The 19729-nt window shown below is 39.5% G+C and overlaps 1 protein-coding gene across 7 annotated transcripts in view; it reads right to left on the bottom strand.

Annotated features, from left to right (window-relative positions):
• chd9 (chromodomain helicase DNA binding protein 9) overlaps positions 1-19729 on the bottom strand; it is a 76951-nt gene that overhangs the window by 44867 nt on the left and 12355 nt on the right. For 5 of the 7 annotated variants that reach the window (XM_079865391.1, XM_079865393.1, XM_079865394.1 and 2 more), the window contains exon 3: positions 1519-1925. In XM_079865391.1, the coding sequence (XP_079721517.1) occupies positions 1519-1925 (407 nt within the window). Of the gene's footprint in view, positions 1-1518; positions 1926-5095; positions 5767-13607; positions 13681-19729 lie in introns of those variants that run through there. The other 2 variants (XM_079865397.1, XM_079865396.1) reach the window with 2 other exon arrangements.

Below are 19729 nucleotides of genomic sequence, written 5' to 3'. Positions count from 1 at the left end.
GCCCTTTACTCTTAACTATATTCACAATTAGGGGTGTGTAACGGTTCACAAAATTCACAGTTCACAATATGACACAGTGGTGTCACGGTCCAGTACGTTTTCGATACAGCAAAAAGAAAGAAATGCCAGAGAAATTTCTTTAATTTTAATTTTTTATTTATTTATTAAAACTAACATCATAAAGTATGATCTTTTTTTTACTTTGAACAATGATGGAGCTATGACCCATCTTCTGGGGTGTCGTCTCAGCAGCATATAAAACAAAAACAGCTCCTTATATAAAAAATGTATGTAATAGTGTAGTAGTAGTTATAAACAAATACAAAGAAAATAACAATTTTGTTTTTATATGGAACTCAGTTCTCAGTGTTTTTACTCAATGTTTAAGTTTTTTTCTTCAGAAAGATGAGTGTCCACTAAATGCTGTGGGGATAATCTGTAGCATGTGTGTTTCTCCTTGTTTTCATCTAGTTCCAGTTATTGACACACTGGGGTGATGTTGGCGTTTGATCTACGGTTAATAGCGGAGACATTTGAATGCTTCTCACTAGATCTCGCAGCGATGTTATTAGTTCACTGGCAAATTCAAATGCTTTCTTTATTCGATTTCTTAGCGCTGTGCCACTGGTCCAAACTCATAAACAGTCCATGAAGAACAAATAAGTAGGGCAGTTTTGTTCCGCTTTCATTACGTTTGCCATTTGATGTTGGGCAACGTTGTGCTAACAAAGATTTTGTCGCAGAGGCAGGAAAAATGGTCCAACGAATCGTTCGGTTTGTAATGTGTACCGAACCGAAAGCCTCGTACCGAACGGTTCAATACGAATACGTGTATCGGTACACCCCTATTCACAATATTGCACAGCCTCTCATGCCTTGCAAGGGTCGGCCAACCTTTTTGTCATGAAGTGCCATTTTTAAGTTTCCAAGTTAATCACTGTGCCACAACACCCCCTTCTCTTTCGGTCTTTTCATGATTGGATGGCTATCCGATCAGAGAAAACACGAGAAGTGACCAGGTAAGCATGAACAGAGTTTCCACATGCATCACAGTTATTTCGATGTGTGTGGAATGTTTAATAAGGACTCAGTATACTTGGTTGAATATCTCAGAAATTTGCAGCGATTAACCCTCCGCGTGCCAGTGTTGGCATGCGTACAATAGGTTGCCGACCCCTGCCTTAGTGCTTAATTAAACAGCTAACAGCATTTAACATGACATTCAATGCTCCTCACACTCTGATAAAGCGCTGCATCTTTAAGAAAGCTTGACTCTCATCTGTTTTTAGACACAAAAACAACTTAAAAAAGACCACGTGTAAGCAGTAAAACCTCTTTAACTTGCAGTAATTATCTGCATGGCTAACAACACGCAGGTGAAGTTACAGAGATGTTCTTGGATGAATTGAAGAAGTCATCACAAATGATGACGGACACATCTGTATGACATTTCCCCTCCCGCTCCCAGACAAAGAAACAAATGAATGAAAACGTGGGAGGATGTCACATTGGTCTTACCCAATTTTAGCCTTTTGTTTGGGCTTGGATGACGCCACAATCCGGGCCTTCTTGGAACTCTTATTCTTGCCTCTGGATTTGGAGGAACCTGCCCTGTGACTGCGGTGTTGCGACGATGAAGACGGAAAGCATTCGGGACTCATGACGCGCGGAATATTTTTCTCTCCCCTCTCTCGTGCTTTGGCGATGGCCTCAGAGATAATTCGATTGGCCTTCTGTTGTTTATCGTCCGAAAGAGATGACTCCATCTGCTGCTGCTGCTGTTGCTGCTGTTGCTGATGCTTCAGCACCCTCTTCTCAGACACGGATACGTACGAGGATGACGAAGAGGAAGAAGAGGAGCTGTTTTTCACTGGAGGGCTGAGTACCCGTGGCTGGCTGCTGGGACCATTAGTGTTCTTAGGAGGCTGTGAGAAAAGAGAGGAAAAAAAAGATGTTACCATCCAACCATGATATTAATGTTCTCCATAAGACTAGCTTTGTCTAGAATTCTTGTGTAGGCAGGACTGTACAGGAAACCAATAGATAAGTTTCTATTTCAGTATTCTGTAATTCCATATGCTAAACCCATGATGAACAATACACTATTTAAGATACCATGATGCCATGTAGACGAGTCTGCCGGTCAATTTGAGAGCACTATTCGACATGAAACAGGATGATGAGCTGAGTTCCATGAACAGCCATGACATTACTCCTCTAGTCATGACCTAGAAAACTTGGACTCGAGCGGATGTAAATACTTTAATAGGTTTCTTATTAAGGGGGACAAAGTCAGTACAGTGAAACAGCTACTCTGCACGTAAGATTAAAGGTTCTGTAAGTGATTTAAGATGTTTCGCTAACTTCCACCATTATGTTAACTTCAAGCACAAAACCTCTCTCCAAAACCCAGACCTCCAAAGAGATGCCAGACAAAAATCATTCACAAGCAGGGTATTAAATTAACGACCTACCAGCCAAATGCTAGTAGTTTTACAGATAGTGGTAGGTAATTTTGCAATTGTACGCTTGTTCGTTTATAATATATACTGTGAAGGCAAAGCTCTACAGGTTCCTTTTGATAATGTCTGATTTAAAAAATTGGGCTCAAAACAAAAAATATAATAACAGTGTCAATGAAAAGTTAACTGAGATCTTAAAGTCGCAATGTAATGAAAGTAGAGATAAATCTTTTCTTTTTTTTCATATTGTGACGTACATCCGTGTGCAGCGGATTATCAAAAAAGAAAAAAAATGTTGGGCAGGGATTCTATTCATCAGTTGTTGATTGAATGGAGGCAGGATCTGAATGCGAGCTTGCAGTCGACTATAAGAAAGGGCTGGGGTTTAAGCAGGCTAAATGATTGGAGAAGTCCAGCATACGTCACAAGAGAAAAGTCTGTAGTTTCACTGGAAGATCCAGTTATGATGTTTTGATTAAAAATTATAGGCTCAAAAAAAAAAAAAAAGGAAAAAAGAAAATGAAATGTATGCATTTCATTCAAAATAAGATTAATAACATGAATTTGGAAAATAGATAGGTGAATTTCCATTTCATGCTGATTTTAATTAAATTAAAAGAAACCAGGGATTGTATTAGTCCAAAAAACTAAGAAAAAAAAAATGTTTTTTGCACATTTTATATAGGCCTATATATGTCATATATTTTGAACTGGGAATTTCACCAGCCTTTGTGCCTGGAGGGCAAAAAAATTAATTTCATACCTTGTTGACAGGCTAATAACATTTCTGATTGGGTAGTTTACTGATTGCTAAAACATGTCTCGCTCCCCTGATTCTTTTTTGCAGTTACAGTGTCTAGGGCTGTTACTGAGACAGGTGTGATTTCTCACTACACCTTTTACAGTGAGGCCTGTCAGGTAGTAGAGGCACTTTATGTGCTTACAGCTCAAATACCGTTCAAGAGTTTGGGGTCTTTCTTTACCCAGCTCAATATAGGTTGAGAATTTAATAAGCACACTAGGCATTTCATGACCTCGCCAGCAGACTAAACATAAGGGGAGGTCCAAGATAAAAATCCTTGGAGATCCTTTCTCAATCTGATAGTAGCTGAAGCAATGCAGCATGGTAAGCCTGAGTCCACCCACACATACTGGATGACAACATGGGAAATCCTCCATCTTTGAACTGCTGCATCATCATTGTTCCTAAAGCCTGGGTTTCATAATATTCACTGCTCTCCAATCACGTGGCCAACCAGCTATAGAGGAAGATAAAGGAAAGATTTGGACAACTGCACAGGCAAACGCAGAACACCACGGAGGCTGCACACTCATGCACGTATTTATAACTTTAGCACCAATTTAAGCATTTAAATATGATAGATATTATTTGTAAACATTCAGAATAGAGGTGTTAATAAGTCACAGTTCATCAGAACGGCATCACCCACTTATCAAAGGTCAAGAATTGAAATCGTCAACCTGAGAGACAGTTTTTTCACACTATCCACCCTCACCCCATGAAATAAAAAGACAGACATGTATAATTCACCGCACGATCATATAACAGGCCGAGACATGCCAACTTTTATTATTCATGCCCATTTCGCTGACTCTCTAATTCCTTAAATTCTCACACTTTTTCTCACCAGGAAAGCAGATAAAGTGAGTTTGAACCCCATAAAGAATGAGAACAAGATCTTATCTTTTACTTTATTAGGTTTTATTTTGCACACTTGCTCTTTATAAACAGGACACACGTCCAAAGCAATGTTCCAGTCATGCCAATAAAGCTTTGTTGACTCTCAAAAAAAGAGATATATAAAATGGGATCACCCGGCCTGCGCTTTCCTGATGGCTAAATAAAAGGGAATTATCTGGAAAGAGTGAAACAAAAGAAAAGAGTGGGGGAGGGTTATAAACACTAACTCATTCGGTGGCTAAACATGAGCCGGAGAGCAGAGTGAGAGAGAGACTGAGCTCTCCTGAAATATTCACACTAATCCATTCGAGGCATGAAGGGGTAAATCAACAGGAATGGAGACAAGGAGAAAAGCTATAGGGGAAAGGCGGGAGGGCGTATGTGAGAAAATGAGTAATAGAGAGAATATGACGTGAGCGAGCAAGAGAGAGAGAGAGCGAGTGAGGGGAAAATGCAGCAAGCCATGAGCACTGCAGCTATGTTACACATCTATAAATAACTGAAATTACAGGCTGCCAGCGCTGCAGCAATTTCAATCTCTCTCCTCGCTCAGGTCATCAACGTCTCCGCTTATAATGAAACCATATTGAAACAGAAACGTGCATGCGGCGCTGCCACACAAAGCCTGATGCGCACACGTATGTGGCACATCCCACGGCACTGAAAACGAAACAGGAAGAAGAGCAGACAAGCACCAAAAGCTAGCTAACATAGCATTCCCTGTTAGCATGCAAGCTAGAAAATAAGAAATGGAGAGAAGCAGTTAGCACAAGATGGCGGCGATTGTGAAGCCTGCCGCATGAGCCTGTAGCTGTTCAGTTCCTGCTGGCCCCCTCCCCCACCTCCACCCTTCCCTCCCCCTCCTCTTCCACCCTATACACAAACACATGCTCGCTCTCTCACTCACTCACTCACTCACTCACTCACTCACCCGTCCTCTCGGTCTCTTCACCGTAGACATGTTTTTTTCTTTTCTTCTTTCCCCCCTCTTCCCTCTCTCCAATCGCCAACAAAAGCCTTGCCCTTTCGCCGTTTTTTCTCTCTCTCTCTCTCTCTCTCTCTCTTGCACGCTCCCTCCTCCCTTCTCTCTCTCTCTCTCTCGCTCACTTTCCCTCTCTCCCTTCCTCCCCCAGCAGGTCCGTGGCTGAAGAAGCCCTGTTCACCTCCTCCTCCTCCCCTGGCCGGGCTGCATGGAGCCGCGCTTCACGGAAAACGAGGGAATGAGGAAGAGACTGATGAAGCAGCCACGCTGGTCCGGGATTCTCTCATTCTGCTGTGCTCAGCTGGGCTCTGTCTATTCTTTTCCCTCCCTCTCTTGCTCTCTCTTTCTCATCGATTCCCTCCAACTGTCCGTCCGAGAACAACTGCACTCGATCTCTCCCGGCCGTCGTTTTCTCGTCCACTCTCTTGCGTTCACACACACGCATAGACCGACAAGACTTCTCGTTCCTCTTTCTCCTTTCACATACCAGACGAAGGTAGGATTGCTAACACAAAAGGTTTTTTGTACTGGCTCAGTTGGACGCTCCGTAGCTTGTTTTCCTTATTTCCACTTGTTTTCTTTCCTTCCTTTTCCCTTGTTCCCTCCCCTGTCTCAGGCTGGGGTGTGTGCGGCGAGCAGGAGACGCAGACGCAGCGGCGAGAAATGAAAGCACAAAGCAGCAAAACGCATCAGCATGAATATTAGAGATGTCGTTAAAATCCGGACTCGTTTTTCACTCTCTCTCCCTTGCTCGCTCACTCTCTCTCTCTCCCTCTTTAGCTCATTGTGAAACAGGAGGTCCAGCAGAGGGTGCTAGCTGTTATTACATTAACTTTCACAACTTAACCCTAAAAATACTGAATTTCTTTACTTGCTGAATCCAACCAGGCATAAAAAAAATTAACAACAGCAAGTGTTCAAGAAAATTAATACACCTACACATGCATTCAACAGATAATTTGTGACAAAACAGCTTTGGTTTGATCCAAACAAGTAAAATAAGTCACAATTATAATTTTAAATGCATCATAATCATGTCAGCACTACAATCATCAGATTTAGACACACAGGCTTGAGTTCATGTGCTGCTGGATCGACTAACAGGAAGTGACAACAGATACTCAAAGGGAAATGAGGTCGTGTCCTCACTTTCCCAAAGTGTAATAGATTGGCCATGTGCAACTGTGCACATGCACTGCAAAAAAACCCACTTGTGCCCACACATACACACACAGCAAAAATGAAAGCAAGTGTTTGCACTATGAAAAAATAGAGAGGAGTAAAATGAGTAAAATGTTTATGCCCCCACCCCAATCTGAAATCACACACAAAAGTGGGTCAGCTTAGCATAAGAATCTTACAGGGTAGCAGAGAGATTAGCTTTGGCTAGGCCTAGCCTTGGGACTGGAGTAAGATCAACTTTTACAAGGTTAAATAAAGTAAACGCAATACAAGAGACCTGAAAGTCATTTAAAAACACTCCTTCTCACTAGGTGGCACATAGCTGCGGCATGTGCAGATTTCTCCTCTGGCAGTAGGCCTATAGCCTACTAGGTACAATTACTATGGAGCCCTAAAAGGGACATGATGGTGGAAAAAAAACATGAGATGGGAGGGAAAAGTCAATGCTTTTGCGTTCTCTCGCAAATGCTTTGCGTTACCCCGATAAACTTTGTTTGTTTGAACAAAATGTTTCGAATTCAAAGTTTCTCTGTGGAATGCAAACGTTTTTGTGAGGAAACTCTAAGTTTCTCGGGGGAACGCAAACCATTAACGAGAGAACGCAAAAGCATTGACAAATAATTTCTTCCATCTCTCATATTTTTCTTCTACCACCATGTGCCTTTAAGGGCTCCGTAAAATACAATGTTCTGTAACAGGCTTTGTGTGACAGAGAGAGATAACAAAACAGAGAGAGAGATAACAAGGCCTTGAAGTTTGGACTCGTGGAAACAATTCAAACGAATGCTTCAATACACAGTTCATGCGATCATCTACTTACATGCAAAAAATAAAATGAAATTAATAAATAGAAATAATAATAAAATAAATCATATAATTAAATATGCTTGCAATTTGTGAAAAAGATGTGGTAATGTGAAAATGGTATTTCTACATTTCTAAAAGATTTATAGGATGTGTTTGGTACTTAATTTTATGTGCAACCTGGCTGTATTTGTACAGGCAGCCAAGAAAGAATCACTTAGAAGATGAAGAAAGCAAAGAAAAGAGTGTGCTTGTATGTACTGTAGGGAGGAAAAAGAGAGATATGCACATGTTCTGAAGGTCACATGGCACAAACCACCTCTACGCCATGGCAACCAAATGGTTAATATGTAAATAAGATGAAATAGCATCACCAAGATAATGGGAGGAGTTCAGCTCCACAGAGAAAGAAAGAGAGGGAGAGAGAAAGAGAAAGAGTTACATAATAACTGAGTTAATGAAAGAATACAAGCTTGATTGTCTAGGTATTCTTTTTGTAACTGACCTAGTAAAAAATGTAACTTCTCCCTCTCTACAAATCAATGCTCTAACTGCAGTAATAAAAGTAATGATGACAGCAGTGCACCAGTGATGACTTGGACCAGCCCACAGTAAGTAGGGTCTGCATTAGCACTATTGTGGTACTGACCACACCAAACATATTACAGTAGTGGCCAAAAGTGATGTCTGGAGGGTAAATTTGTTTTTAATGACCCTACAAGTTTGATTAAACCATCAAAATATGAGGAAAATGTGTTATATATTTTTTTTTAAATATGTTAGATTTGAGGAAAGAAGATATTTATCTGACAAAATTATTTGGCCAAAAAGACAAACTACAACTACGGGTTAGGGCTGTCACTTTTGTGAAAAAATCCTGTTCGATTTTTGAGACATATGTGTTCATTGAATCGATTGTAAAATCGATTTTCCATGTCTAAAGACGTTTCCATTTTAAACGCCAAATATGGGCAAATCCACGGACAACGAACAGGCATTAGGACGAACGTAAAGAGGGCGCTTGAGACGCGCACAAGTCTGCAATATTCCTGTTGATTTATTGGCGTGAAGTTTCGTGCACAATGACAAACAGGAGTGCAACATTCTCGAAAAGCAATAAGCAGAGTGGACTGCCATAACATCAATGAAAAACATTACTGTCTTCAACATGCCTGTGTTTACGGTTAGAAAAGTCAAACAAATGTTGCCTACGTAGGCGATTGTTGACCGTAGCCTGAATCTGTATCTGTATGCATGAGACTGTCTGAATACCGGCAGAATTCACATTTTTGTAGTAAAAATAGAAACATTATGCAGAAGTATAATGTGTGTTTGTCAGAGTTGCTGTGTAACGCCGCGCGTTCGCTGCGGGCGTATCGTGACGAGCTAGACGCGTTCCGAGAAAAGACCGTTAAAATCGAATCCCTATTTTCGTTTTCGAAACTTGTGTTGGTTGGTCCGATCGATTGTGCAATCGATTTTCGAACGTAAAGTGACAGCCCTACTACGGGTTATATTTTACTATGCAAAAATAAACAGGAAAAGCATACACTGACTACAACATAATCAGTTATTAATATTTATGTTTTTAATTTTAGTTATTAATAGTCATGCTGCCATGACTACCCTTCCAGGCTCACTAGTATTGGCTAATTCAGAGGTTGAGGGCGGATATTTTTGGTTTGACATCATCATTGTAGTCCTTAGTTCGCATCACTTAAGGCCTGGGTATAGTTAATTTTCCCCATCCCGCTCCGTCTCATGCACAGTTGAGCACGCAAGCCTTTTAAATTATAGCCTACTCCTTTGGCCGTGAAAGCGGAAAAAGACGAGTTTGGTGCGTGCGCACTATCTAGTGGACTTTGTCTAGCACTTTTCAAGCGCTCAAGTCACTCGAGTCGCACATGCGATGACACACGGACAGAGCTGAACAAAGTAATTCAATTATTTTAAAATATCTTACTGACCCCAAACTCACAGAGTACATTGAACTTGAACACTAAACATTGAACGGACCTTCAAAGCTCCAAAGCCTAACCATGAAAATAACATAGACTTGAGTGGAGTGGGTCCTTTTAAATTAGGCCAATAAGCAACCACCCAGAACACCCTCAAACCCAGATGGCAACATCCTACAAATACTCAGAACACCTTGGCATCTACATAGCAACACACTGACAACCACCCACAAAACACCCGCATCATGGAGGTAAGTAACATTTGCACAGTCAAGAATAATGTAAAAGTCAGTTCCTTTTCCTGCTGTTAATGAACTCCATCTTAAGTTTAACAAAAGCACTTTTATAAAAACCTTACTTAGATATCACATTTTCACACACTTATGCCATATTAAAGTTCTTAAAGTTCGAGCTTTGATCCGAGCTTTTATAACAGTCTAACACTGTAATGATATCCCTGCCCATAACATAAAATCTGTGTCCTGCTTAGGTGAAAATGAATTACACTGTCAGGACCAGAGAGAGAGTTTAGAGTCCATAATTAGGACTAGACCTGCAGACTAATGTGTGGAGTACAGCGGATAGAGCTGGAGGGAAGGAGGGAAAGAGAGGATTAATGAGGGAAGGCCTGATGTGTAGCATTGGTTTCCTGAACCCATTAAACACGACGGCTATTAATGACCCACACAGAACACACCACAAACCCCCTCTAAAACACAGAGAGAGAGAGAGAGAGAGAGAGAGAGAGAGAGAGAGAGAGAGAGAGAGAGAGAGAGAGAGAGAGAGAGAGAGAGAGAGAGAGAGATTTCCTACACGTATTTGCTTTCACACGTTCTTCAGAGCATAAATAGTCTCAAAGACATAATGGCCACATGCAAACAAATCTATCATAATCCTTTACCCATGTAAATCTTTAACTAATGATTTTTTTTTTTTTTTGCAAAATATATTTTAATATGAATGATAACTATATCATAACATATCAAGCAGGTCATGCACTCAAAGCTGAAAATGCACTTCAATTTGTTCCAGTTTTTTTATTGTGATTTGAGCTAAAGAAGTCAAATCTACAGTATGATACCAAAACCAAACAATAACTGAGGTACAAAGCATTTTGGCCAATATACAACATGTTTTTGCAGCATTGATTATTGTAGCCATTTGCAGACATGTTTGTTGCACGTGTGACCGCAATGGCCAATCAGAAATGTAAGTTAGTCAGAATACGCTCAATACGCCACAGTGTGTTCTGCATGATGCCTGCACACTTGCTTTTCACTCAGTCATTGAGCGTGAACTGAAGTGATATCAGCTTCATTGGTTCTTTTTTCTGTATATAACTTTGCTCGCTTACTGTAAATAGCCTAATGCAAATTTGAATACATTTTATTTTTATTTTAAGTAAACACTGCAAAGTTTTGCAGACTCAATCTGAAACTGCAATGTTTGACATTGTGATAACCATAGCATCAGATAGGCCAAAAACAGCCAATTGTCTTTTATTCAATTGTCTCAACTTAATCTTTTTAATGCAATTATTTAATTAAACAATATTTGAAGGCTACATACTAATGTTTTAATGTTTTATTTACTTATAATTATTGATAGTGTAAGTAATTCATTTATTTACTATTTTTATTTTCAAATAATAATAAAAAAACATAATAAAATAGATACAATTTTGCTATGGTACCAAAGTTAGAACCGAGTACCATGAAATTTTACTGGTATTGGTACCAACTACTAAATGTTGGTATCATGACAACACTAATTCAGAGTTTGGTTGGGTGACCTAATCTGTCTCAGAGGATTACTATCAACCCCAGCCTCAGTCTACACCCTAACTCACTATAGGGTTCTACAGAACAAAAAGAAAGAAAGAAAGAAAGAAAGAAAGAAAGAAAGAAAGAAAGAAAGAAAGAAAGAAAGAAAGAAAGAAAGAAAGAAAGAAAGAAAGAAAGAAAGAAAGAAAGAAAGAAAGAAAGAAAGAAAGAAAGAAAGAAAGAAAGAAAACAAATATATATTACACAAATAAATTAGGCTGCAATGTAGATTAATAGGCTAACTGCTAGTGATAGACACATCAGACAGACAGACAGACAGACAGACAGATAGATAGATAGATAGATAGATAGATAGATAGATAGATAGATAGATAGATAGATAGATAGATAGATAGATAGACAGATACCTGTAGATAGATAGATAGATAGATAGACAGACAGACAGACAGACAGACAGATAGATACCTGTAGATAGATAGATAGATAGACAGACAGACAGACAGACAGACAGACAGACAGACAGACAGATAGATACCTGTAGATAGATAGATAGATAGATAGATAGACAGACAGACAGACAGACAGACAGACAGACAGACAGACAGACAGATACCTGTAGATAGATAGATAGATAGATAGATAGACAGACAGACAGACAGACAGATAGATACCTGTAGATAGATAGATAGACAGACAGACAGACAGACAGACAGATACCTGTAGATAGATAGATAGATAGATAGATAGATAGATAGATAGATAGATAGATAGACAGACAGACAGACAGACAGACAGATACCTGTAGATAGATAGATAGATATAGATAGATAGATAGATAGATAGACAGACAGACAGACAGATAGATACCTGTAGATAGATAAGATAGATAGATAGATAGATAGACAGACAGACAGACAGACAGATAGATACCTGTAGATAGATAGATAAGATAGATAGATAGACAGATAGACAGACAGACAGACAGACAGACAGATAGATAGATAGATAGATAGATAGATAGATAGATAGATAGATAGATAGATAGATAGATAGATAGATAGATAGATAGATAGATAGATAGATAGATAGATAGATAGATAGATAGATAGATAGATAGATAGATAGGGAATGAATCATAAGTTTTGTAGGCCATGAGGAACCCAGGAAAAGAGATACATGCCAGGGGGGGAAGAGAAAGAGAGCACACAGCGGGTAGCCTCCACTAGACCTTTACACTTCTTTCATTATTTAGAGCAAAAGGGAAAGACTGAGAAAACAAAACACACCATCAGACACAGACGCAAACATCACTCAAAACACACTGAACACCATTCACAAAAATGCAAATTCTCAAATCAAAGTACACACACACAAATACAGAGGAAGAACCTGCACAATTAGTTTGCCACTCTTGCATGTGACCAGAGGAAAAAGTCTGGAGGGCCGTAAATTACACAGTGTTCACCGGTGTAATATATATTGTTAGCTAACTACGTGATTTGTATATGTACATTTCTGAAATGTATAACTTGGACACAGTCACCTCTGATAACAGATCACTCTAAATTGTAATGTAGATGCATGCATTTTCTGTAAAGCTGCTTTGAAACGGTATTGTGAAAAGCACTAAACAAATAAATGTGAATTGAATTGAACGTGAATTCTACGTATCTTTATAGACCCCTAAATATTTTTATGCAATTTATAATTCATATTTATCATCATCAAATGATTTCCAATCACTGAAATAGGGCCCTATGAAATCGGTTTTATTTTCCCCAAATTCTGTGTATTGCCATTTATTGGTTTAATTAAATTTTTATAATAAAAAAAGCATGTCTACAAAAAAAAAATGAAATTCCAACCAGCAAAGCAAAGGAACACTCCCTTTATAATAAATTAAGCTGATGTCACTTTAGTCTTGCTATAATCATAAAATATGCACAATGAATCCTTTACATTTTCTGGACTCCTATTTAATGGTTTAAATGTTAATAATCAAAAAGCATGTCTAAACAAAAAACTAAAATGAAACTTAATTTTATTTCACCACAGTAAGACATTAACATGAGGAAACTGTACTGAAAAGCACAGCAAAATAGAGCAAATGATTAGAGGAAATGTAGTATGTAGATACAATTTTAAAAAAATTCTATCACAGAGGTAACAGCACTTTTTAATGAGAAAAAACTGATGAACTGCCTTAACTTCTACCTGCGACTCCTTTTCATCTATTGACCAATCATAAACCTGCAGCCCTGCAATTCTCGGCCAATCAGAAACTCGCAAATCAATGGCCATCTCCAGACCAAAAACAAATAAACCAACAGTAACCAAATCAAACACTTCTCCTCCAAACAGCAAACAGTGCAGCTGTAGAAAGCTGAAACGAACATTTTCCAACTCAAAGATGACGTCCCACACCTGTTAAGCTCCCTGCATGTCATGTGAGCGTGTGTGTGTGTGTGTGTGTGAAGGGTTAAACAGCTCAGGCAGGAGATCAGACAGTGTCATTGCCCTGAACTCCTGACATTCCTCTAACCCCCCCTCGCGAGAGCTGAGAAAATGGCCGGCTAGCTCACAGACACACACACACACACAAATACCAAAGTCTAAGCGTGCTAATTTTCAGTAGACTGAAGTGAACTCTGCATACATACCACACACCTACAAACACATGCATAGTGAGGAAGTAAAGTAAAGTAAAAGAGGGCTTGAGAGATTGAGACCTACTGTGTAGTTTGGCCTGGCAAACTTCCCACATGCTTTTTTCCCCTTATGACTCGACTAACCCCTCCCTCTTCTCAACGTCCTTCCTTTTCTGTCCTCCCTCCCCTTCCGCTGTGCAGCAAAGACCGCCTATCTATAGAAATGCTACCAGAAACCCTTCCTGTTTACCTTTAACCCCTCATGTCCCTCCCCAGATCTGTGAACCTCACGGCTTTTCTCCTGACGTCATTCGTCATTTGATTCTGACCCTAGATTAGAGCTTGAGGGAGAAACAGAGCTGTCAGACTGGTTGAATGAGCAAACGTCTGTCTGTCTGAGTCGGCTGGTGGCAGACTTACAAAAACGAATGCACATGCATGTGCATGTGCATGAACCACTTATACACACAGATGGGGAGCACAAACACACAGACATGCAGTGGGAGGTAATCAGGTCTCAGGTTACTGTGCTGGTTGGAGACTCTGCCTGACAGACCGGCCCAGTTATATAAACCTCACAGATGCAGAGTCAGGAAGCAACAAAGCAAGTTGGCCACACACAGGCATGCACTCACACAAAGAGGCGGATGCGCACACACACAGAGACCGGTTTTACTCACACAGCGCATTCACGCAGCACATGGTAGAAAGCCGACAAGCAAGCAAACATATACACACCTTACTTCACAAACTTTAACCATTTTCATTCAGGCATTAAGACACCTGCATCTTTTACTATTTTTTTTTCTCTTAAACATACAGAAACAGAGTACAAATGCCAAGTGAATACCTTTAAATAAATACATTTATGTCAAATATATATTCCCTAAATGACAATGATTCGGCTATGTCTATTAAACCTTCAAATCTGCGGTCATGCTGCCGCTGACACGTACAGGTAACTGTCAACAATCTTTTCAAACACACAATTGAATGAATCATTGCTGAATAGGGATGTAACGGTACACAAACATGACCGTTTGGTACGTACCTCGGTTTTGAAGTCACAGTTCGGTATGGGTTCAGTACAGCAGGGGGGAGAAAACTAAAGACAAAATTGCTTCTTATTTTTTCTTTTTTAAATTAAACTGTGTTTTTTTTAACAAATGTGTATATGTGCATAAATAAATTCTATTATAATTAAAATGTTCTTAAGGATAAAAAAACTAGCTTAGCTAATGCTGTAAACTATATGGGGAGCCCTTAATTACACATTATAATATTAAAGGTTACAATAACAACAGAGCCCAAATTATTAATTTTAGTTGCTATTTATTATTAGCTATAATAATCAACACTCACATAAAAAAACATGTACTGTAAATTGCATATAGAGGGTTTTCACAACATGTCATCAATCCGGAATTCGGCCATATTGGAGGCACTGAACGTAAACAATGCCACTGAACTGAATCGACTCACAAATTTGGCTTATTATTGCTGCTGAAAATGGTCGTGTTTTGGTCTGTACTAATCGGTCGCACCGGGAAAAACATTTGGAGTTCTATAGACTGTCAAAAATTAAAGAGAAGAGTGCAAAAAACTGATGAAAGAGGCGTTTGTGGTTGAGAGAGGCACAGTATCAGCTCATCAACCAAAAGTGTAAATGAAGCGTTGACTATGGCTAAAATGTTGACGTAAAGTAGTTCACTATGGCTACGTTCACACTGTCAGTCCAAATCCGAATATTTTTTTATCCGATTGGAATCTGATCTAAAATGATGTCCACACTGTGTATCGCAACTGTTCAGATCGATTTGTGTGTCCATGCAGCTCTTTCGTTTTCCGGAATATCTGCATTGATTTCTATGGCAATGACGTTAAGTTGATGGAGGGGTTTGCATTTGCAATAGAGATGTTGTCTTATTTAAATTTTACAGCATGGAAATGTGTAGTCGCCGCGCTGGACTACTGTGTCTTGAGCCTGCTGCAGAACTGGAGGAGGCTGGTATGCACAGCTTTTTTCCCGCGCTCTTGTCTCCGCCGGTTTCAAAATTAATAATTTTCTGCTCGTCCGGCACTTTGCAACAACACAGCCTTGTTTCAGCAGCGACTTTCAGCATGTTCCCTATAACAACATCTGACGTTTACATTTTACGTGGCGTGAGAAAGTCACATAATCCACGCGAAATCTGATCAGAGCGTTCAGACTGAAGCGGATTTCCTGAATAGGATTTCATGAAACGGATTTCATGTGATTTTTTTGCTGTTCACGTTAGCTAATTCTGATCAGATTTTAATCGGATATGGACAAAAATCGGATTTGGACTGACAGTCTGAATAAGAATGTCGGGATAAGAAATAGAAGGAAGAATTGTCGGGTCGTCAGTCCATAACTAAGAAGCTAGCTCGTTCGGATCTTTACCACATATTAACTTTAGTTTGGGAAATAGGAATAGGAAAATACAAGTAGCCTATTAGATTGAGACTCAATATTTAATCTCTCGGATCGGATTGGGCACACAAAAAAAATGATCGGGACATCCGTATTAAAGGGATAATTCTATTGATGGACCCCATTGACTTCCATAGTATGGGAAAAAATGGAAGTCAATGGGATCAATCAACTGTTTTTGATTACCAACATTCTTCAAATATCTTCTTTTGTGCTCAGTAGAAGAAAGAAATTCATACAGGATTGGAACAAGTTGAGGGTGAGTAAATGATGACAGAATTAAAATTTTTGGGTGAGCTATCCCTACACAAATAAACAGACAAATATTTCTGCCATCAGTGGAGAAAGATCCTCTACATAGCCAGATTAAGCAGTTACAGCATCTACCAGTAGGGGCTAAATGGGCTATGTTAATACTCATTTAAAATGCGAAGAAGACATTTAGATAAAACCACAAAAGTACAGTAAAAACAGAAAATTTAATTTCAAGAGTCAGAGAAAGAATAAAAAAAAGATAATGGAAAAAAGATTCAAAAAGCGGATCCATCATCTGGATCGCATCCAGACAGTAGGTTAGGGGGTTTGTGTGTGCATGTGAGTGATGTGGATTGGTATTTGCATCTATGTTGCTGAATGTTCATTCTGCACAAAGCAGCAGCACAAAGGGGCTCTGTTCATGCCGTCAGCCGGTCTCGCTCGCTCTCTCGGGCCCTCACACTATCACACCACCCTGTAACACTGTGGCCGCTGCTGCTCTACCCTGTCACTCATTCCAAACCATTTTTGTTGATTCCTAAACTGTCAGATCAAATGGTAATTTATTTATTTAATTCAAACATTAAATCTCAATCATTTTCAATCCTAATCAACAAAGCTGCTTTCATATCACAAGAGGAGTTCATTAGAATGAGAAGGTATGATATGACATTTCCCATAGACCGATGTGGAATACATGATCTTGTATTTTCTACAAACATAAGGTAAACCACAAAAAAGTAAACCACAAAAAAAAAAAACATTCCCCTCTACTGCAACTAAACTGACATCCAACAATACTGAAACACCAAACTCTCGTGGTCCAGAGACTCAGGACATTAAAGCACAAACTCGAGACCCTCAGGGAGAGAGAAGGTTGAGTGCATCTCTCTCTTTTACCCTGGGACTGCCTCACATTATACATCTGTTGGCTTTCCACAGCCCAGTGCACATGAATGGCTCATCTCTCTCTCTCTCTCTCTCTCTCTCTCTCTCTCTCTCTCTCAGACACACACACAAATGTGTCTACAGGACACACTCACTACAGGAAGTCACACAATATGAACTCTGATCCACATCCTGCCTCTGCTTTAATTAAGGATCTACGAGGACAGGCAGATTGACTAAAGGGGAACATAACAATCCATCTTGACTGACTTTGCTTTCAGTACCTTTATAAAGTCTAGTTAATTTGTAACATATTCTAAAACAGTAGATTGATGCACCAATACATTATAATTGTTTTTATGTTATGGCCGATAACCATAAAAGGCCAATATTAAAATGTAATAATATTTTGTCTAAATAAATCAAAATTAAAACACAATATAAATAATATCACATTTAGCAGAGTGTTATTAATTTGCATTTTTAAAGATTATGTGTAAGTGATTGACAGCAAAGGTAATCTAACTGTAAAAATGGTAAATAGACATAAATATAAATATAACGATAATTATCACAATATAATTTTCCTCTAGCCTATAGAATCATACACCCGGTGCAATGCGGCGCCACGCGAGTGTTTTTTGCTAGTTTCAGCCCGACGCAGTTATCATTTTCATGTCCAGTGGTGCACTAAAATCAACTAAAAGTCGATGGTGCAATATTTTTTAGTAATGTAAAGAGCGCGTTAGGAATGTGCGCCTATAGGCGGGTCCACAACGCGCGTACATTCTGCTTATTACACACAAAGGGACGCGCAGCAGCACACAAACTAGCCAAATATTAAAAATAAAAGGATTAGGCTAAAATGTAAAACCTCGCTTTAACCTCAATGCTTTAACCTCGTACACGAGCAGATCCGTTTCCTCTGGAGACGAGTTCAGTCTTTCCACTATCAAATTCCGCCAAGTAAATGGCGAATCCGCCATGGCGCGATTGCAACTGGCATTTAAAGGGAATGGGAGATGAGACTCTGATTGCTTTATTGCATGTAAAGCCCAATACACAAATACTATGGACGATCAAATTTTACCCTATAAAATGTTACCCTCTAAAAATGAGGTTTTTAAATTTTTTAAAGATGCTACTGTTTTTGTTAATGAACATAAATTTACATCTGCATCCCAACTTAAGCAACTGCTACTGTCAGTCCACTCAGGCTACTGTTAAAAGTGCATTTCTAAGAGACAAAACATGTAGGCTAATATTCACTTGTGAAATGTTCACCTGTTTGGCACTTTTTTTATGTACTGATGACAAAACCACAATTAACTGTCTGGTTTCTACAACTTCCACTCAGGAGCAAAAATCTGCCTTTAAATTCGAAAGAAATACATATTTGACATTTATTGTGATTATTATCGATATCGACTGATTCTCATGATCATTTTTTTGGTCATATCGCCCAGCCCTACATGAAACATTAACAATACTGATAAAAACAATCATATTGGCCAATAATCAATATGGTACAATGAACTACAATCCATCTATTGACAAACAAAGAGGAGACTCCAGTTTCCATTTCTCCTCATGGAAAAACAAGAGCACTGGCAAATCAGAATCTGGGTATGCGTATTTGTGAGCGCAAGTCTGACTGCGAGAGCACTCCATGTGCCTGGTAGAACTGGTGGAGAGAGTTCACAATGTGTGTGTGTGTGTGTGTGTGTGTGTGTGTGTGTGTGTGTGTGTGTGTGTGTGAGAGAGAGAGAGAGAGTGTGGCAGCTGAATCACTGAGCCTCAACTCCCTGTGTCAGCAGCAAAGAGCTGAGGGGAAAGACTGATGCTCATGCATCACAACAGTGAGAGTGAGACAGAAAAAGAGACAGACAGATAGTGTGAGAGAGAGAGAGAGAGAGAGAGAGAGAGAGAGAGAGAGAGAGAGAGTTGACACTGCCAGGCAGTATTGCTGAAAGAACTGCCTGCTGCTTGCGATCACAGTCTAGACAGTACCCCTGCTCTTTTCTCTCTCTCTCTCATTCTCCATTTCCCTCAGGAAACCTCATTATCAACATCCTTCTGCCTGCACTCACACACAAACACTAATCTCACATCAACACACACATTCAGAAAAACCACAAGCCAGACCCACTCTAGTCAGTCAGAGTGCACCTCCCACTATCCTATGGTTGGCCTGACCCACATCTTGTTATAGCCTTAAGTACGCTTAGCCCCAGTAAGTCCTAAACACCACTGCAACTCTTAATCGGCTGCTACAGTACCTGTCTAAAGGCCCTTGACAGGAGGAGTGGTGAATTATTATTTAATGGAGCCAGTCTGTCTTGACCTTTCTCTTCCTGTACAGTTGAACACTGCAATGTAGACTGTTGTCAAAGTAAGCCATTGTCTGCTTGGCAACATTCCAGCAATAATTTCATTTATCTCTCATCCATATCATTAACTTGTAAAGTTCCTGTGTTGATAAACACCAACAACGACTACAAAAACCCTGTTGCAAATCATTCACATCCGCTCGAAATAAGCCAAGCAGAGCTGATAACTGAAACTGAGAGCTCATAGCTGTAATCTCTGACACACTCCATCATCCCAGC

The sequence above is a fragment of the Squalius cephalus genome (assembly GCF_949319135.1).
Source record: "Squalius cephalus genome assembly, chromosome: 3".
NCBI classification, from domain to species: domain Eukaryota; kingdom Metazoa; phylum Chordata; class Actinopteri; order Cypriniformes; family Leuciscidae; genus Squalius; species Squalius cephalus.
The sequence above is the reverse complement of the archived record's forward strand: the minus strand, read 5'-3'. Positions and strand labels throughout refer to the sequence as shown.